The 18749-nt window shown below is 39.3% G+C and overlaps 1 protein-coding gene across 1 annotated transcript in view; it reads right to left on the reverse strand.

Annotated features, from left to right (window-relative positions):
* Nucleotides 1-6535: 6535 nt before the first annotated feature.
* The window catches only part of AVL9 (AVL9 cell migration associated), a 55121-nt gene continuing 42907 nt past the window's right edge, over nucleotides 6536-18749 (reverse strand). Inside the window, exons 13-16 of the mRNA XM_043873333.1 lie at nucleotides 16506-16623; nucleotides 13945-13998; nucleotides 13345-13433; nucleotides 6536-11081 (exon numbers count right to left, since the gene is read on the reverse strand). Of these exons, the coding sequence (XP_043729268.1) occupies nucleotides 10966-11081; nucleotides 13345-13433; nucleotides 13945-13998; nucleotides 16506-16623 (377 nt within the window). The 3' untranslated portion in view covers nucleotides 6536-10965. The remainder of the gene's footprint in view (nucleotides 11082-13344; nucleotides 13434-13944; nucleotides 13999-16505; nucleotides 16624-18749) is intronic.

Below are 18749 nucleotides of genomic sequence, written 5' to 3' on the forward strand. Positions count from 1 at the left end.
AGCATTTCAGTTCTCTGGCACCTTCTACTTATTTGGTACATACTCTGGTTCTCTGACATACAGGCTTTTATGAGCTGAGGCCCAGCTCCCGTAAACAACACTGTCCATTAGGAAACCCATTCCACATTCCCTGAGAATTGTATCAGAAACTTTGGAAATATAATCTGCTCTTACAGAATAGCCTGTAAGAACAGAATTCTGGGAGAATAGTCACTGAATTTAACCTGATAACTTAAAAGGAAACAGAAAACATGTTTTCCAACTAGAGAAGTAGCAACTAGCATCCTTGTTTTCCAAGGAGACCCGAGAGGAAAAATCCTAAGGATTCTTTAAGTCCAGATGCTCAAAGGCGTGGAATTAAATGGCACACAAAATAAAAATGTTTTACACCTCGAGTCTCAAAATGCACAGTCTATCACCAATGGAAAAACACACTTTAAAATGTGATTGTTGTAACATATAAGATTTTAAAATTTCAGTCCAGCTGGCCTTGGACTTTTGACCATAAAGTCAGTGACACACACAAAAATACTCATTTATCTTCATCTGTTAAAATCTTACCTGAGAATTTCCATTTCTAAGGCATTTAGAGGGAGTGAATGATCTTTTGAGGGCACTGAGGCTTTGGTGTCTAAGAGACGATCTTGTACAAAGAACCAATTCAGGATTTCTGCAGCCGAGGCCGGTGCCATGTAACTTCTGTCTCAGTGGTTTCCAGGAAGTGCTGCTGGGTGACTGTTTCCTAGGGCAGAGCCAAGGGACAGGTGGAAAGGCTACTTCTCAGATTCTCTTCTGTCCTACTTTGGGCTAATCATGGTTCATCTGGTAACGTTGATCAGAATAAAAATTCCATGGATTAGACTGAATATAAATCAAAGTCCAGGTGTTAACCACAGATGGACTTTTTGAATACATGAAGTATACCCTTCCTGCTGGTAAACTAAAAAGAGAGTTGCACCCAGATTTAAATATATCCACACAGCAGCGGTGGCAAGTGTCTCTTGGGTGTCCCCTTTGCCCAAAAGGAGTAACTTCAATGGGGACTTCTCTGGTGGTTCAGTGGTTAAGACTGGGCACTTCCACTACAGAGGGTGCGGGTTCCAACTCTGGTCGGGGAACTAAGAACCATGGCCAAAAAAGGTAACAACTGATGCTGAAGAGTCCTCTGTGCTCTCCTGGCACTGCCTACAATCACTTTGGAGTTGCTTTTCATTCACAAGCCCCACTAGTCTAAATGCTGTGGTGTCCAAGCCAGAAAGAACTTTTTCAAATGCAGCATCCTTCCACTTGCTCTTAGGAAGCACTTTAAGGTTTTCCACTGGCCTTTTAGAGCAAGTGCACCCCCCTTTGCCAGGCTGACAGGGATCTCTTTTTCCTGGTCTGGCCTTAGCCTATAGCCTCATCTCTCCTTGCCAGTTATATTCCAGCCACACCAAAGAACATCTTCTTTTTCCCAGTCTTTGCCTATGCTGTTCTCCTAAGGCCCTGGAGCTCTTTGTATCTTACAGCTTCTTCCTCTAAACCCACCTCACTCCTGAAACCATCACAGTCTTCAGGGGAAGAAACATTTACAGGTGCGTCTGTGCTCAGTCGCGTCTGACTCTTTGCAACCCCATGGACTGTAGCCCACCAGGTTCCTCTGTCCATGGGATTTCCCAGGCAAGAATACTGGAGGAGTTGCCATCTCCTCCTCCAGGGGATCTTCCCAACCTGGGGATTGAACCAGAGTCTTTTGTGTCTCCTGCATTAGTAGGCAAGTTCTTTACCAGCTGAGCCAACATCTATTCAATCTGTAAAAAAGCAGCTGGTTGCCATGCTGTGATCAAACTGGGCTGGGCTTTGACCCTTGACCCAGCCTCTTTACCATCCATGGTAACCATCCACGGTAATTGTCCATCTCCCCCTGCTATGTGTGGGGCATGTACTGTGTGTGTACACAGTAGGCACTCAAATACTTGATGGGAAGAAGGTGGTATTTAAAATGCAGTGTGAGGGACTTGCATTAGTTTTAAGAGTGACTTCCCAGGGCAAGTAGTCAAATATGTATACATCTTGGATCTCTGGAGGCCAGTTATGCACCTCTGCTAAAGTATTAGAAGTCCTTATTGCTAGTGGCTGCTCTGGACAGTTATGGACACACTGGACATTTATGTGGTTGTTAGACTTGGAGAACATCAGCCTTTCAAAATTAAAAAAAACAAAAATAGGATTCCTTCCTCCATCTTCATTAACTTATACTTAGGCAAAGTTCTGCAAAGGACCTGTAACAAAATGAGAAAAATATGGACAAATTAAACAAGTATAACACAAACAGTTAATTATTTGATTTAAAGCGTTCTCCTTTACTCTGACCTTATGCTTTTCTCGTGTTTTGGTATCAAAATGTCTTGGTAAGAAGTGATAGTGATAAGAGAAAGACCAATATTATATGACATTGCTTATATATGGAACTTTAAAAAAATGATATAAATAATTTATTTATAAAATAGAAGTATTCACAGAGACATAGAAAATAAACCTATGGTAACCAAAGGGGAAGGGGAGGGGGGAGGGACACATTAGGAGTTTGGGATTAAAATATACACACTACTGTATATAAAATAGATAACCAACAAGGACCTACTGTATAGCACAAGGAGCTCTACTTGATATCTTGTAATAACCTATAATGGAAAAGAATCTAAAAAATATCACTGAATCACTTTGCTGTACACTTGAAACTAGCACACACACTGTAAATCAATATATTTCAGTAAAGATTTTTTTTTTAACCAAAAATAAATAAATAAATAAAAAGAGTTCTTTCTCAGCAAAGTAAGAAGTGCCAAAACTTTCTAGTCATATTGGGTAAAGAAGAGAGGGTGGGGATTGGGAAAGAAATTTCAGGTAGAGAAATTCTTTAAGTATGAAAAGGAAAACTGAAACACTAGAAGATTATAGAGAATATCCTTATGACCTTGAGGTAGAAAAAAAATTTCTTAAATGAAACACAAAAAGATATGATTTCCTCTAATCTTTAGAGGAAAGATAAAAGTGTGACTACATTAAGAACTTGATTCAGCAAGAAACCATAAAGAATGAAGGTAAACCACAGAACAAGAAATTTGCAACACAGCAAAGAAACAGTATCCGGAAATCTCTATCAATATGTACCTATAGACAGACATATACACACATACACACTCAAGCAAATAAGAAACAGATAGACTAATAGAAAAATGGGTAAAAAACAAACAGGCATTTGCCCAAAGTGGAAATGTGAACAATCAATCAATAAATAAAAAGGTACTTAATTTTACTAGTACATCCGGGAAATGAAAATTAAAGCCCACAATGAGATACCATTTTACACTCACCGAATCAGGAGAAATTTAAATTCCTGATGATACCCAAGCATTGGGAACGATGTGGAACAATGCTGTTCTCATGCCCTGCTGAGAGAGGGTGGGAGGGTAAAATAGTACCATCTCTTTGAAAACAAGTTGACATTAACAAAAAAGTTTAGAGGGATACATATTTCCATGCCCCTAGTTTCATTCCCGCATCTATACCGTACAGAAAATGTGCATTAGGTGCACTGGAGGTATACTCTAGAAGGGTCAGAGCAGCACTGCTCATCACCAAAACCTCAAACCGGAAATAGCCAACGCCTACCCACAGTAGAGGGGATAAACTGTGCAGTTGTACAGTGAGACAGCTTAGGAAGCAGTGAAAGAGAATGATCTCCTAAAACCAAAATTAGGCAGAAAAAGACAATACCAATGAGGTGATTCCATTTATACAAGTTCAAAGACCAAAACAATGCTTTGTGTATATATACATAGAAAGGAGGAGGTAGAACTATAAAGAAATAATTATCTCCAAAATCAGAGAACCAAAATATCTCTGGAGGAAGAATTATGCTCTGGGAGAGACACAAAGGATGGGCGTTTTAGGTGCTGGCAATATTCTATTTTCTCCCCAGGCATCGGTTGTATGATTGGTTAATGTATACGTTTCTTTCCAGATGTATATCTCACACTTAATTTGCCATCCCTTTCTTAAAGTTTTGCTAGCCGAAAATCTCCAAAACTGGGAAGCACCTATTTGTGTGGTACTCAATGAAGGCATTACCAACTCGATGGACACGAATTTGAGCAAACTCTAGGAGATGGTGGAGGACAGAGGAACCTGGCGTGCTGTAGTCCATGAGGCTGCCAAGAGCCAGACACGACTTAGCAACTGAACAACATCAACGATAAAAGCTGAGTCCAAGTATTTGAGAAAGAACTCAGGTTAGCCCCAGGGGAGACTGAAGAACAAGAGGGGCTGAAGCTGACGTTCAGTTAGTGTCTACACAGCTTCTCTCAATAATGCTCATCCAACAGCTAGAGTGAAGGAAAGTGTCACCGCAGCAAAGGTGTCAGTTAGCCGGGGGCTTGTGGAGGCCAGGGGGTCACTGGAGAAGCTCGGGACATTACTGTGTGGCAGACACTGAGCGCCTGATTTAGGAATCTGGATTTAATTCTGTAGACAGTTAAGTAGACTTGGAGGACTATCATGTAGCAAGGGACAATTAAAGATACCCTAAAGTCTTAGGGAGATGAATCTGGGTATGAGGGGTAGGGTGGACTGAAGTAGGAAAACCAGTAAGGTACAGGCATAATGGACCAGGAATGATGGAAGTGAGGGCTTCTCCAGTGGCTCAGCAGTAAAAAATCTGCCACAATTCAGGAGACAAAGGACATAAATTCAATGCCTGGATTGGGAAGATTCCTTGGAGGAGGGCATGGTAACCCGCTCCAGTGTTCTTGCCTGGAGAATCCCGTGGACAGAGGAGCCTGCCGGGCTACAGTCCATGGGGTGGCAGAGTCAGACACAACTGAAGTGACTGAGCACACACATGCACAATGGAAGTGAAGTTAGAATGAGATGGACAGAGATGAGTAACTGAGGAACAGTGAGAACTTAGTGATTGAACCAACTTTTTCAAAAACTTATTTTCTGTCCTTCCCCGCCCTTCCTTTCTAGTTAACGAGAGAGATTCTGCTTTACAAGGATGAGTGACCTGAACCACATAAGGTCAGAAGAGGACTAGCAGACACTGACTTGATGCTGAGAGCCTGACTGAAGGCTTCAAAATTCTCTGCAACTACTTGAGAGTACTGCCGAGGAAGGGGAGTGGTGGCAATGGGGTCTTTTCAGCAGCAGTAGAGTTGTTTGACCAGCAAGTTTTAAACTTTTCATTATGAAAATTCTCAAACATATACAACACCAGAATAGTCTAACAAACTCCTGTGTACTCATCACCTGGCTTCAACAATGATCAGTATCTTCTCAAGTGACTTTCATCATTTTCCCCACAGTCTACAGCTCTGAGCCCCAGGAGTGAAGCTAGGTCCAGTGGAGGATAAAACCTACATTTAGAAATACTTGAATCTTAGTTTTTGTGTTCTGTGGGAAAGTCAGTGGTTCCAAAAATAGGTATATACACGGGATCAAGAGCAAAGAGTATGACCATTCAGTTCTACGCCAGAGGCTCCCAGCCTCTGACTCCATAGTCATACGAAGCATGTTACCTATGCTGATGACTAGACTTTAGCCGTCTTGACTGGACTGGATCAGTCATTTGACGTGAAAGTCAAAGGCTGGTTGGGGGTTTGTTGATTGTAAACACGAACAGATCAGTTCTGTTACTGAGCAGTTCCCCAAGCCTATGATTACTCCAGAAGGAGGGAAGCCCTTCACAATGGGTGATTCCTTGAAAGAAACTGACTCTATAATCGTGCTCCTTCCAGATGTTGCCAGATTTGTTGATTGCATCTCCCATCCTATGAGAATGAATGCCAGGCAACGCTGATCCAGGAGACGAAGGGGGACCATCCTCTCACCACGGCAGAGCCTGAAGTGTCGGTCCTTGGGAAGGCAGGTCCTTGGGAAAGGGGAGATGCCAGCACTGTCGAGCTCCACTGCCTGAGTCACCTTGTCAGATCCAGGCAGAAAACAGTCCATGCTGTAAGAACACTGGTACCTTAAACTTAATCCTGCACTCAAGGAAGTGCCCATTCCTGGGAGGGCAAAGAAATTTGTCTCCTTCTTTGAAACTATTTTGCAAAACAGCCGTAAGGAAAGAAACCATGGTACATGGAAATACATATGAAAATGTGTTAGGAGTCCTCAGTGGCAATGTCAAGGCTATTTTGAAGCTCACCAGTCCAGATGGAAAAATAAACTGCTTATGACAATGCCCCTGTCCCCTGGGGATTTCTGTCGGTGAGCATGTGACAAGATGTTCTTGCATGACCAAGCTCTGTCTGGCTGTATGCTGAGTAGCCCCAGGTTCTGAAGATTCTTGCTGTAAGGGTAGCCACCTCACAGACTGAAGTACCACCATAAGTAATTTCAAAACGAGAGAGAAAAAACGAGCAACGAGTCCTCTATTTCTGCTAGTTTCCTAACAAACGAAGCTGGCCCTTCTGTCCATTGCTGAAACAGGCCAGAAACCACACTGACAACATGAAGGATACTTCTAAGAAGACAGACCAAGTACACTGTATGCAGGACAAACAGGATAATTTATTCTCATTTTTCCTTAAAAGAAAGATACAGTAGAAGTTTTATAATTCAGTATGATTAGACGTGATTTATAATTTTAACATTAAAAAAAAAAAACAAATGACAACAGAAACAAATAACTAGTACAAATTATAAAACTAATAGAGCAAAGAGGAACTACCTTTCTGATCGGAACATGTACCACAGCTATACTTCCTTAGAAAACTTTCTAAGATTTCTAAGCTAAAACTTCTTAGAAAGGGATTGGAGGAAAGCCTTTACTCTCAAGTATTTAAACTATTCCTGTACCCACTAAATGCTTTCACCAACTTGTTAATCAAGTGCTTCCTAAATTTAGGAACCAGTGACCAAGTGGCCTGAAATAAGTCTTGATCTTATCTTTCCAGCTATAAATTATTACTATTTCAAGAAAACAAAATATTTCCTAAGCAACGTTAAGTTTTCTAAAAACTTCAATTACCTTTTCTGGCTCAGTACCTGATTGAAATGTTCAAATGTTCATATTGCACACAAAAAAATTTGAGCAGCATACTATATGAGTGTGAGAAGCTGATGAATATTAAGATTGAGGAAACTCCCTAATGAGTCACATTTACATGATTTAAATATATACTTTCTATATCTTTAATTAATATAAGTAAAAAGGTAATCTTTAGAACAGCACAGAAATACAAATGCATTAGTTTTATAAAATATATTCAACCCCTTATACGTGCAACAATCTTTTAATTTTGGAGCTGCCACACAAGGGAGCTAGTTTCTTCTCCTTCATATGAAAGCAGGAAGTCACGTGTACAAAGTTATTTATGTGAAAAGAATAAAGAAACACATTCCTTTTCTTTGTCCTTGACAAATATTTATGGAATGTTGGGAATTATGAAAAAACAATTCCAATGTTACGAAGCCCAAAGACTTGGAATGAAAAAGCTCCTAGTGACACACTGCACTATGTGGAATGACAATCTTCTAGAAACCAGGGCTGGGTTCTCTATCTTGTTTAGAGGATACCACAGAACTGGGTGCACAGACTGAACACCGTGCCATCTCTGGCCACACAGGCAGAGCATGCCAGTGTCAATACCATCTCCAGAGTCCCAACCAACTCCCCAGTAGAATAACAGGCCACATTCATCGGCTACCATCCTAACAGGCTACTTTCCAAAACTGCTGAAGCAGATAATAGTTCAAGGGTTCAGGATTAGTCCACTGGCCTCTCCCAGAGTTGGGTGTTCCTAAACTCATCACCACGCCTCAAGGAAAAGGACCACTGGCTTGATCTTCCACGAAACCAAACCAAAATTTGCCTGCCAGGGAGACAAAGGTTCATTTTACAGCTTGTAACTAGCAGATGAAAAATCTAACTTCTTTATTAAAGAACTCTTATATCCTTTAGCATATTAAATACTGCTCCCAAAAAAGTTTCATGCAGACTTTAAGAACCTGTCTCTTGGCTTTGCAACAATAAATGTCTCATCTCTCCCTTCAAAGTTTGTTTCCTCCTTGCCTTTCTAAGTAAATTATCCTAAAAAAAACTTCAATGCTTAATACAGGACTCAGAAAGCAAGGTAAGGTTGAGGAGATCAGGTCATATGCTCTGGTCTGCTGCCCAAGAATATTACTGCTGTGTTTCTTAAAGCAAAAAGTAGAAGAGAATTGTTTTAGGGTCTGAGGGCTGGCAAATCACTAATGGATTTGGGTATAGACTATTCATCCCGGTTACATGAGCCAATGCAAATGCAAAATAACCACAAGACATACTTTGACAGGCAACTTCTATTCATTAGCCTGGGACACTTGGGCCAGCTTTAGCCCTCTTTCCCTTACCTATGTCATCGGCATTACAGTGCCTAGTAGGAATTAAAGCCAGCCAGGGACTTTTTCCAAACACAATCTTTAAGTCACCTGGATAGCAGAGAAGTGTCCACCAAGCTGTGGATGCAGTCTGTGTGCCTGGTGCACTCTGAAAAAGCCTGGCTGATCCTAGCACCCTCAGGCCTACTTAAACACACTTTGTTCTCAGATGAAAGCACTGTGTGGCCAAGCAAAGCACACATCTTTACCAGTGAGATGTCCACAGGTGGCCACACCCCTGCTGGCTGCTGTGGCTCACAGAGCCAGTGGCTGAAGGAAGCTACTGTTTCCAGGCTGCCGCTGGGCAGGGCCCAGAATCCAAACCTGAAGCACGTAGGCCCCCAGGACCAGGGGCCAGGCTTCCTGCCTCTACCTGTGCTGGCTGCCCCGGGGTCCCAACAATGTGACAGCCTGCACTCCCTGAAGACCCCCATACCTCCCAGGACCTGAAGGAATAAATATAGTTATGGTCTTTTGACCGTCTCTATGACAGAAGTTCTATCTTCTGAAATACTCATTTTATGTTGAAAGCCAGTTAAATGACCACTGTAAGGGTGGAACTCTTAACTGGAAATGTGAAGAGAAAGTTCCATTAAGGTGTGCATTAAAATGGGGAGTGAGAGCAAAGCAATGTTAAATTTTATGTAACTATTTTCATTTCAGTGGGATTCCAACGTGGATTGGGCTGCTTTGAATGATGAGAGATGAGAATTCACCCCAATTGTACAAATCATACAAACTAAAGGATGAACCAGCAGCGTGCTGGCTGACCCCTCACAGCACTATGAACGCTATCTGGTACACTATCATACTCTATCCAATGAAGTGCCCTCATGAAACAACGAGATGTTCATCTCAGTGCAACTTTAAAGTACCTTTTAAAACTTTTGTTTGGTACTACCTTCTTCTCTTCAAACAGTATTTTCCTGAGAAAGCTTTCCTAGTAGAAGTGAAATTAATGTTTCCCACAGTAAGCCCTTTATCATCAATGAATTCTTAAATCATTATACTCAAAGGGAAGTATGCTTTTAGGTTTATAGGACTTGTGTTAAAACACAAATTGGAAAATTCAGGGATATTTAGATTATGTCCCTATGCTTCATTTCACACGCCCCAGTAGTGCTTCTTACACAAACATTTCTTAAAAGATAAATCAAATATAATTGAGTCCTCCCTAATTAGGCCCCCAATTTTCTCAATACTCATCACATCTAATGTAGGTTATATTCACAATGTGTTTCCCAAGTATCTTTTGTTATTGAAAAAGCAGTCTGTTTCCTGTAAGTACTCCCTGAGAACACCCAATCGAAGTCCTCTCGAAAAGCAAATGAGAGCTGAGTCTGGCAGCTACATGAGGTCTAGTTGTGTAAAAACCTTCAGTACTGAGCACACCTGTGTCTAACATGAACCCAGATGTCCTTCACAAAACATGACTAATGTCATGGCTGAAGTTTTCTTCTCTTGCTTTTCTAAATGTGAGCCAAGATGAGAATTCTATTTAATATTTACAGATCATCTTGCTTTTCTTTTATAAATGCTTTTGGAAGGGGTTAGACATTGATTACATGAGCATTTTCTATCAGGGAAGGAGGAAGGCCAAGTGCCTTGAAAAGCTTCATGAAGAGTAAGACTGAGAAAAAACCTGTTAAATCTGTAAACACCCAATGGAAAACCGTTCAAAAGAAGAAATAGAAGGCACAAACTTCGGGTTAAAAAATGCATGTAAAGATTGCAACATTACTACAGTCAACAGAACCCACCTAGGTCTTTAAAAGTCTTGCCCTAAATACAGTTAAACTGTTTCAACTCTGCTGTAACCATCACCATGCTAATTCTTTGCACATCCACTTGAACAATTAGGAAGAGGAAAAAAGCACAGTGACACTCCTTGACACTTCAAAGCAAGTGTGTAGGATGGGAAAAGGATAAATTAAAATCACAAAACACTCCATCCTCAGAACTACCACCTCTGACTTCTATGGTTTCCAGGAGGAAGTGAATGACAAATTTGTTTTGTAGGTAGAGAACCAACAAACAAAAAAATCCTCATATAACTCAGCAAAATAACAGCAAAGGGTTGGACTGTATGGCCCCTCCACGCTATCAGAACATTTTAGGGCTTGCTTTAGAGAAATTAAAATAGCAATATAACTTAATCTTAGCACGTATAAATATCCATCTGGATATTCAAACAGCAACAACAGAACAAAACTTACATCAAGGAGAAAATTTTCTAAAGTAAACAAATGTATAATGTCAGAACTCAAAATTCATTAGAAGGTTCACTGTGTGTTTTAATCAGGCTCAGACTGAAATAAACGTAGTCAATTTAAACCCCAACCTGGGAAGCCATCCCGGCTGCGGTTGTGGTTTTCATCTTTTCAGTGTCCCATGACATTCATTTAGACAGAGGGCAACCGTCCATGTAAACAGTTCGACCTATTGGTCCCCTGCTGTGGACCTGCAGCCGATGAAGAGGAACAGTCTGGGAGCAGTAGACAGACAGGGGACGCTTAAAACCTAAGAAAGCGACAGCAGCTTCTGGGTGGCTTGCTCGGCTCAGGGTTTCCCGTCAGGCAGCTCAGTGAGACTCTGTGGAGTGGAACTGGTGAAAGTGGAAAGCCATGAAGACATAGCTGTCTTCGCGCTGGAAAAAGCTCCTCCAACCGACTGGCCTGAGTGGAAAGGAGGGGAAAAACAGAAGGAAAACAGTCTTCACTTCTGTTAAGAGACACTGAAAAACCAATGCTACTTAACTGCAACACATTGATATGTTAATAGGTACTACAATAAAATTGACACTTCTAATTTCAAAATAATCCCTTACTGTAGGAATGTCTAAGAGGAAACTGACTAGTGTCTGGGTATAAGACACTGCTCTCCTAAGTATTTTGAAAGTCTTTGGGAAACTCTTCCCAGGCCAGTGGTTCTTAAACGACTTGGAGAGCTACAAAAAACAAACAAAAAAAACCCCAACAAAACAAAACCAAACTTCTATGTGTTCTCTGTAACCCAAATCCAAGTTTATAACTGAAAACCACCTACAAGAAAGAGTTGTTAGGCTGCTTAGGGAAATTTGTTATTGTCATCTAAAATCATGTTGCATCACAGGACTTCCCTGGTGGTCCAGTGGTTGGAAATCCGCCTTACAATGCGGGGGAAAACAGGTTTGATTCCTGGTCTGATCCCTGGTCGGGGAACTGGCATCCCACTTGCCTCGGGGCAACTAAGCCTGTGCGCCACAACCAGAGAAAAGCCTGCACCAGGCCCGAAGCACCCAAATAAATAAAATAAATAACCATGGTGCACCAAATGAAAACATACAGAGCTCTATCTGCCTGCGGTCTGTTTTGTTTGTAACAGCATTATCTCAAAAGCTGATGTTATAATGAAATTATTTAAGTTGAATCATACACACTCACTGTTCTTGGAGAGGGGAGTGTGGAAGAACGGAACAGGTCATAGAATTTAAATATCAGCAGCATCAATAAAAATTAACTGACATCATATACCTTTGATGAAGTAGAATTTTTCTACCAAAAACAAAAATTCAAAATAAGTCAAAGGTATAATATTGTATGGAAATAAATGCTTATATATTTAATTCTATTCCCTTGTACAGGAGTGATAGGACTGTGTATCCCGTGTTTGTCTTTAAGTCTGTAGAACAGTTCTCTTACCCATCTCCTGATGTACAGGACATTACAGCTAGGAGGGCCCTGGCACAGAGATCACCTAGTTCTGGGGCTTTAGAGTTCTGTTCAGTAAGGGTTAGCCAGCTAACCCTTAGCTAACCCTTAGCTCTCAGAAGCTAAGGAATGAAATGGGCCCTATTTTTAATACTGGTATTACAAGACAAAAGTAGCTGAGTGTAAATAACTGGGCACCTGAGATAACTGGGAGTTCCCTGGACACTGTTGCATTATTTCTTTAAGTTTGAAATAGTATAAAAGTAAACAGTTAAAAATATAGGAAAGAAGGAACAAGAAATTTCTTTAGAAAAAGAGATGGAATAATCTTCAAAACAGCCAAAGTGAAAAAAGCTAGGTATAGAAGGGTATACCTAACAACCATTCGTCTGGTTTTGGTATCAGGGTAATACACCCTCATAAAACAAGTTGGAAGGTATTACCTCAACCATTACTTTCTAAAAGAGTTTGTATAAAATTAGCATTATTCCTTAATTGTTTGATAAAATTCGTAAGTGAAGCCACCAGGGCTTAGATTACATTTAAAAACTTGTAGCAAGCCTTTAAACTTTAACTCAATTTATTTAATATATTTAGGGCTATTCATATTTTCTATATTTTTACTGCATTGATTTTGGCAATTTGAGTCTTTCAAGGATTTTGTAGATTTCATCTTAGGAGTTGAAAAACTGGCACAAGATTATTCATAGTATTCCCTTATTAGCCTTTTAATTTCTGTAAGATCTGTAGTGGTATCCCCTCTTTCATGCCCCATACTGGTCATTTGTATCTTCTTTTTCTCTTTACTAGTCTGTAGAAGTATCATTAATGTGATCTTTTCATAAAAACAATTGTTGGTTTTCACTGATCTTCTTTACTGTGTGATACTACCTTAAAAGACAGCTGCTCCTAATGCCTACTTTATTATTATATAAATAATACTCTACTATTTATAAAGAACTGTGGGCAGCTCAGGGGACAGAGGGAGAAATCCAGAGAAGTTTGACTCCTGATAACAGAATAGATATGACAACATTTGCTAAACTTGGTTTGGCATTATCTAGTGTCACAAGAATTGTTTTAATGAATAAGACCAAAATTAAAAAGAAAAACCTCTGTATATTCAACCATCTTGCACTATTATGTGATACACACATGTCTACAACTTTATGTTTTTATCAGTGACATACTGAGGATAGAGAAGAGATGTTTTATGATTCCAATCTGTTCCTGCCTAAGACATCCTTACCAACAGCTTTTCCTGTTTGTACAACATTCCGACTTGTTGTAACCATGACGTTTCCAAGTTTTTTGCCACGTTCACTGTTTTGAACAGAACTGAGTAAAGGAGAGAAATGTTAAGTAAGTACAGTTAAAAAAAAAAAATTACTAACATATACATTAACCACTCTATAATCATCCCCCAAATCAGAACTGAGAAACGAAGATAAATAATTCATTATTTGTTATACATCAATTAATTTACTAATATTTTAAGTACAGAAATTTTCAGAAAATTTTAAAAGACTATACAGATGAGCCAGAAAGTGGTGTAAGGACATAAGGATGTATGGTTATACATAATTCGTATGGTCATAATTTGCTAAAGTTACTTCACCAGAATAAAAATGGCAAATCCTGCTATTAGTTCACACCATTCTCCATGAAACAGCAGTGTTTTCATTTTGAAACATACACACTGCTGAGCTAGAGAACGTTATGCACATATTTGGTTACTATTTGAAGCACAAGTCTATGAAGTGGAGAAAAACAATTCCCAATTAGCGATGAAACACATGGCATGAATTCAGACAGAAGAATGTTCCTAGGATTTTCCCTAAATACTCACTGTGAGAATCTTAACTTCATGTCTGACACTGAGTACTGTCCTTGGAAAGGATGGCTGTAAAACAAAGTTTGAGTTTAGACTATGGGTCTCTCACCAACAAAGCTGCACCACAGAGTTATCACAAGGAAGTATCAGGAAACTGCACTGGGGTGACTCAGGCGGGCGGCGGTGCTCCAAACGCGATACCGGAAATAGGGTTCTGATCATAGCTCTCCACTCACAGTCACGGGAGTCTCTCTCAGCTTATGTACTCTACTTGTAAAATACATGTTTTTTTTCTTGGGTGGGGTTGGTTTGTGTTAGTGCCGCCCTAATGTTCTTCTTTGGTCTGAGGTGGGGCCCAAGCACCAACATTTTAAAAAAGCTCCTGGGACAGTCAGGGTTAGAATCCCTCCCTGACTTTGGCCATGACTTGATTCTGGCCATCTTATAAACGGGTGCTATTGGTTAAAGGACGATTTAATCTGTGTTATCAGAAAAGCAACTCAAAGTGCAGATCTTAGGGAAACAGTATATATAAAAATCAGGTAACCTGATCAACATTACACTATAAAACAAGGAATCAGTAAACATTCAGATTCTTAACTCATACACAAGGCAGGGGTCTTTCTGTCAATGTCTAACAAAGAAAGTGACCCCCCCCAAAAAAAGTGACCCTGGTAAAATTTGCAGCCACTTATTAAAACATCAAAATGCTATTATGTGGCTCTTTCACGTGAATGTATGGCAAAAACCACCACAATATTGTAAAGTAATTAGCCTCCAATTAAAATTAAAAAATGCTATAATGCCTTTTCAAATGATAACAAATTTATTTATTGGTCACATTAAGCATACATAACAACCTCTCTTTTTTCTGGATTTCCAAATCATCAGTTGAAAGCATTGAGAGGACTTAATTTTCTAATCTTTAGGAGTGGAAGAAAGGGTTTCAAAGATCTCAAACCTTACATTTAATTTTGAATGTTTCTAAATTATACCCCCTGATGACAGCTGAAGCCTATCATTTCTTGTTTTTAATTTGGTGAAAATGCTGAAAATCTGCTGGCTATCATATCTGCATAATTTCCCTATCTAATTTTCTGGTCTTTTGCTTCAGCTTTCTTTCTCCTCAACCTAAATAACCTCAATTATTTACATAGTTTTAAAAGTACTGTTTTTACAATCCTTTAAAACACATGCCAGCTAATCCTCATAAGGACCTACATTAAAATCTGTAGCGCTGCTTCAAGTTAAAGGCACTACAGCAGATGCAGCAGCTGAGTAAAGATCTGTCCAGGCTAACAGAGCCCCAGGGGAGGAGCCAGACCTGTGAACGGTCACTCCCCCAGCACCACTACAACCAGCACCACTACAACCAGCGCCATGGGCAAGCGAGCTCACATCTGTTTCTCTTCATTACTCTTTAGAACACAGACCTTGTGGTTAGAGAGGGAGAAAACTTTGAACTTAGTCCTTTCATTTAATTCCATTACAGTGTATTTGCCTTTTAATTCTCTATGTTTTTACCACATCCAAATGGCAATCTAGGTTTCTGCCATAGCCCAGTGTGAGGACTAAAGTCACCAAAACTGCCTGAATCTAGTCATGGTTCTTGATGGTAAGTTTAGCAGACATGTTCTCCCAAGCCCTGCTTCCTTGCAGATGCTTCTGCAAGTTACAATGACATAAATCCCTGGATTTTGTGTATGTAGCCCCACTAAAGCACATTCCCAAGTCAAGTTTACCCTAGTTTCTAAATAATATGGTAATCAGTACTAAGTTGATTTTTGTCATATTTTCATGAAGAAGTTTAAAATACAAGTGAAACATGGTGCTGCAATGATACTCCAATAAAAATTAATTAAAAAACACAAACACAAAAAACCACAAATGAAAACAAAAGTTCAATGTATACTTATATCATAAAGACATTAAAATCCTTTAATTTAGAAGTTCCCAATATGTACACATTATATCAACTGATCTCCTTAGACTCCACTCTCCCATTCACATGGTATTTTTTCTTAATGGCCCAATTCTCTAGCACATTTAAATGCCTTTTACGTGGAATAAAGTCTTTGCCCAGTCAACAGTCAATATTATGACAGGTATTAAATTTTGTTGGATCTTAGAATCTGATATGGAAATGGCACCAGATTTTACCAATTATCTAGGAATTCAAATATTGACTTTAGTTGTTCACACTTCATATTTTACAATAACCTCTCAGTTTTAACCAGTGCTATTTCCCTCAAGGCTTCTATCTCGCTTGACCATTCTGCTGAGGCGATATGACATACGAGCATCCCCACAGGCTAGGACTTTCATCTCCGAATTATACTGGAAGCTGGGAGAAAGGTTAGTGCTTCCAAAATGCCTTGTGCTTTGTGATTAAGAAGTGTGAATAGGGAAGCAGTTTTCAGCTGCTTCCCTGTACTTGGGAGCCTTTTTTATAAAAAATCTATTTAAGGGATTCTTGAAGATATTCACAGTATCATCAGAGTTCAGACATGATTTTCTTTATTCGGAAACCCTTAGTAAGTCAACCACCTCTATCACCCTGTAGAGGATGTGCTTACTTCGGATTTATTTCTGCAAGTGCTGGATGCTTGTTGCTGTTCCAGACCCTGTAGTTGTGAGTGTTCTTCCAGGCTGTAACAAAGGTCGTCCCATAGTCCGATAAGATCTTTTCGTTATCTGTCAAGTAAATATTTGAAAGTTGGGCTGGACTGTAGCCAGTCAGGGTTATAAAGATTAATAACCAATAACAGTAAAGAAATAGCTTTAGCCTCCCTGTCCCCTGCTGCTTTCTTGGGGAGAAAGCCTACCAGATGTCAGGAAACTTGGGTCAAGTTCCAAAACCCTAGTAAGAAGCTATGTGGCCTTTGCTAAGTCACTTGATCACTTGGAATTTCATTTTTCTTACTAGAAAATAAGGGGCTTGAGCCAAATATTTTCTAAGGTTCCTAAAATCTCCAAAATATTTCCATGTTCTCCTCACCAAGGTAAGGAGGCATAGTACTATTTATTAAAAACTACAGACTAGAGTGGGTTAAACATACTGACATATATATATGGAGTAGGCAATTAGGGTATTTTTTAAAAATCTTTTCACAAATACTATTTTCTAAGAAAGGAAATTAGAATAATTGGTTCTTTTTAGCCATTCTTTTTTCTTTTTTTTTTTTCATTCTTTTTTCTTTATCTTACTATTTGGTGAAACTCACTCTTGAGTGTCCAAGCATTTCATGGTCAAAATACTTAATAAGGGGATTTTCATATATTTAATGCATAAAACTTTCTGGCTTCATCTCTATGAAGAGGAAGCTTCAATCCACAGTGCTTCTTCTACTTGGAAGAGCAGAAAAGGTTGGGAGAAGTGATTCAAATGGCTATTGCTTCATATATTAATTCCAAGTTGCTTGCTTTGAAGGTGAAACACATGACTTTCATTGCTGGGAGAGGAAGAGAAGAACTTTCATGGTTCTATATGCACCATAAGGAAGTGCTTTTAAGAACATATTCATCAATCAGCGCATTGGGCTAAATTTCCTTTAAAAGCTTGGGTGTGAACCAGACTAATTGGGTTGAAGTCCAGCTCAGTCTCCTACCAGGGGGAAGAGCAAGTTATTTAACCTCTCTGTGCCTCACTTTCTCAAGTCTGTAAAATGAGGATGACATGGTATCTACCTCTAAGATTGTTGGGACGATGAAATGAGTTAGTAGATGTTAAGTGCTCAAAAAAAAAAAAAAAAAACCAAGGGTGGGTCCCCACACATGTTAAATGTTCCCTCTGAAAGTACGTAGCTACTGTGTACTCAGGAAAATATTTTTAAGAAGTAAATTAATTACTCAGGAACATACATGACTGGTGAAGACTCGGGTTTTCTTACTAGATAAACTGAGTGATTCTGGGTTAGAGGATTTAATCTGGGGATCTCAGTTGCTACAATTGTAGAAGAGGCAGACGTTAAAAAAAAAAAAACCCATTAACAAATAAGGAGGCACTCCATAGATTTCTTAATGAATGAAGAACATGCCTGAAGCCTGGATTTAAAACTCTACATATACTATCAGAAGAACTAATCTAGGAGGTGGCAGCAGCGGGGTTGATTTAAACATCTACTGATACCACAACGTGAAGGGACTTAATGACACTAATAAATGGTTAAGATGGTAAATTTTATATGGATTTCACCACAATTTTTAAAAAAGCAACCTGGAAACAGCTGGAGAGATCATTGAGGAGGAGGAAAAACAGAAGCTCTATATGCTTTTAACAACCTCACCACCATCACTACCAAATCTACTGATTTGCTAATGTGCAGGGTGGCAGGTATCCCAGGTGTGAAAGCTCATTGCAGAGCTTCATTTTCTCTTTGAATATATTCGTTTCTATGGGGAATGAGGATTTTAACACAGGAGTGATTCCATGTCTGCCTGATCCATTTTAACTATTTAATAGGGATACTATTAGAATGGAAAAATTTGAAGGTTTAATCACTCAGAATGTGATCTCCAATGATTTCTATTTTTTTTTAAATATTTTTTTTCCATCCCTCATATATCTTAAAAACATGTAAGCAGTGATTATAAATAGCACTCAACTACTGATATATCCTTCCATATGGTGGAATACTAAGTCATGTAAAAAGTGATGAAGATCTGCATTTACTCTCCTGATACATGTTTATATTATAAAGAAAAACTAAGCTATAAAAAATGTGAAAAATGGGATCCATGTTTGCAAAAGGACTACCATGAACACTACAAAACTAAAATCCAAAACATATGCATAGAAAAAGGTCTGTGTGTGTTAGTCG

The sequence above is a fragment of the Cervus elaphus genome, chromosome 18 (assembly GCF_910594005.1).
Source record: "Cervus elaphus chromosome 18, mCerEla1.1, whole genome shotgun sequence".
Lineage (NCBI taxonomy): Eukaryota > Metazoa > Chordata > Mammalia > Artiodactyla > Cervidae > Cervus > Cervus elaphus.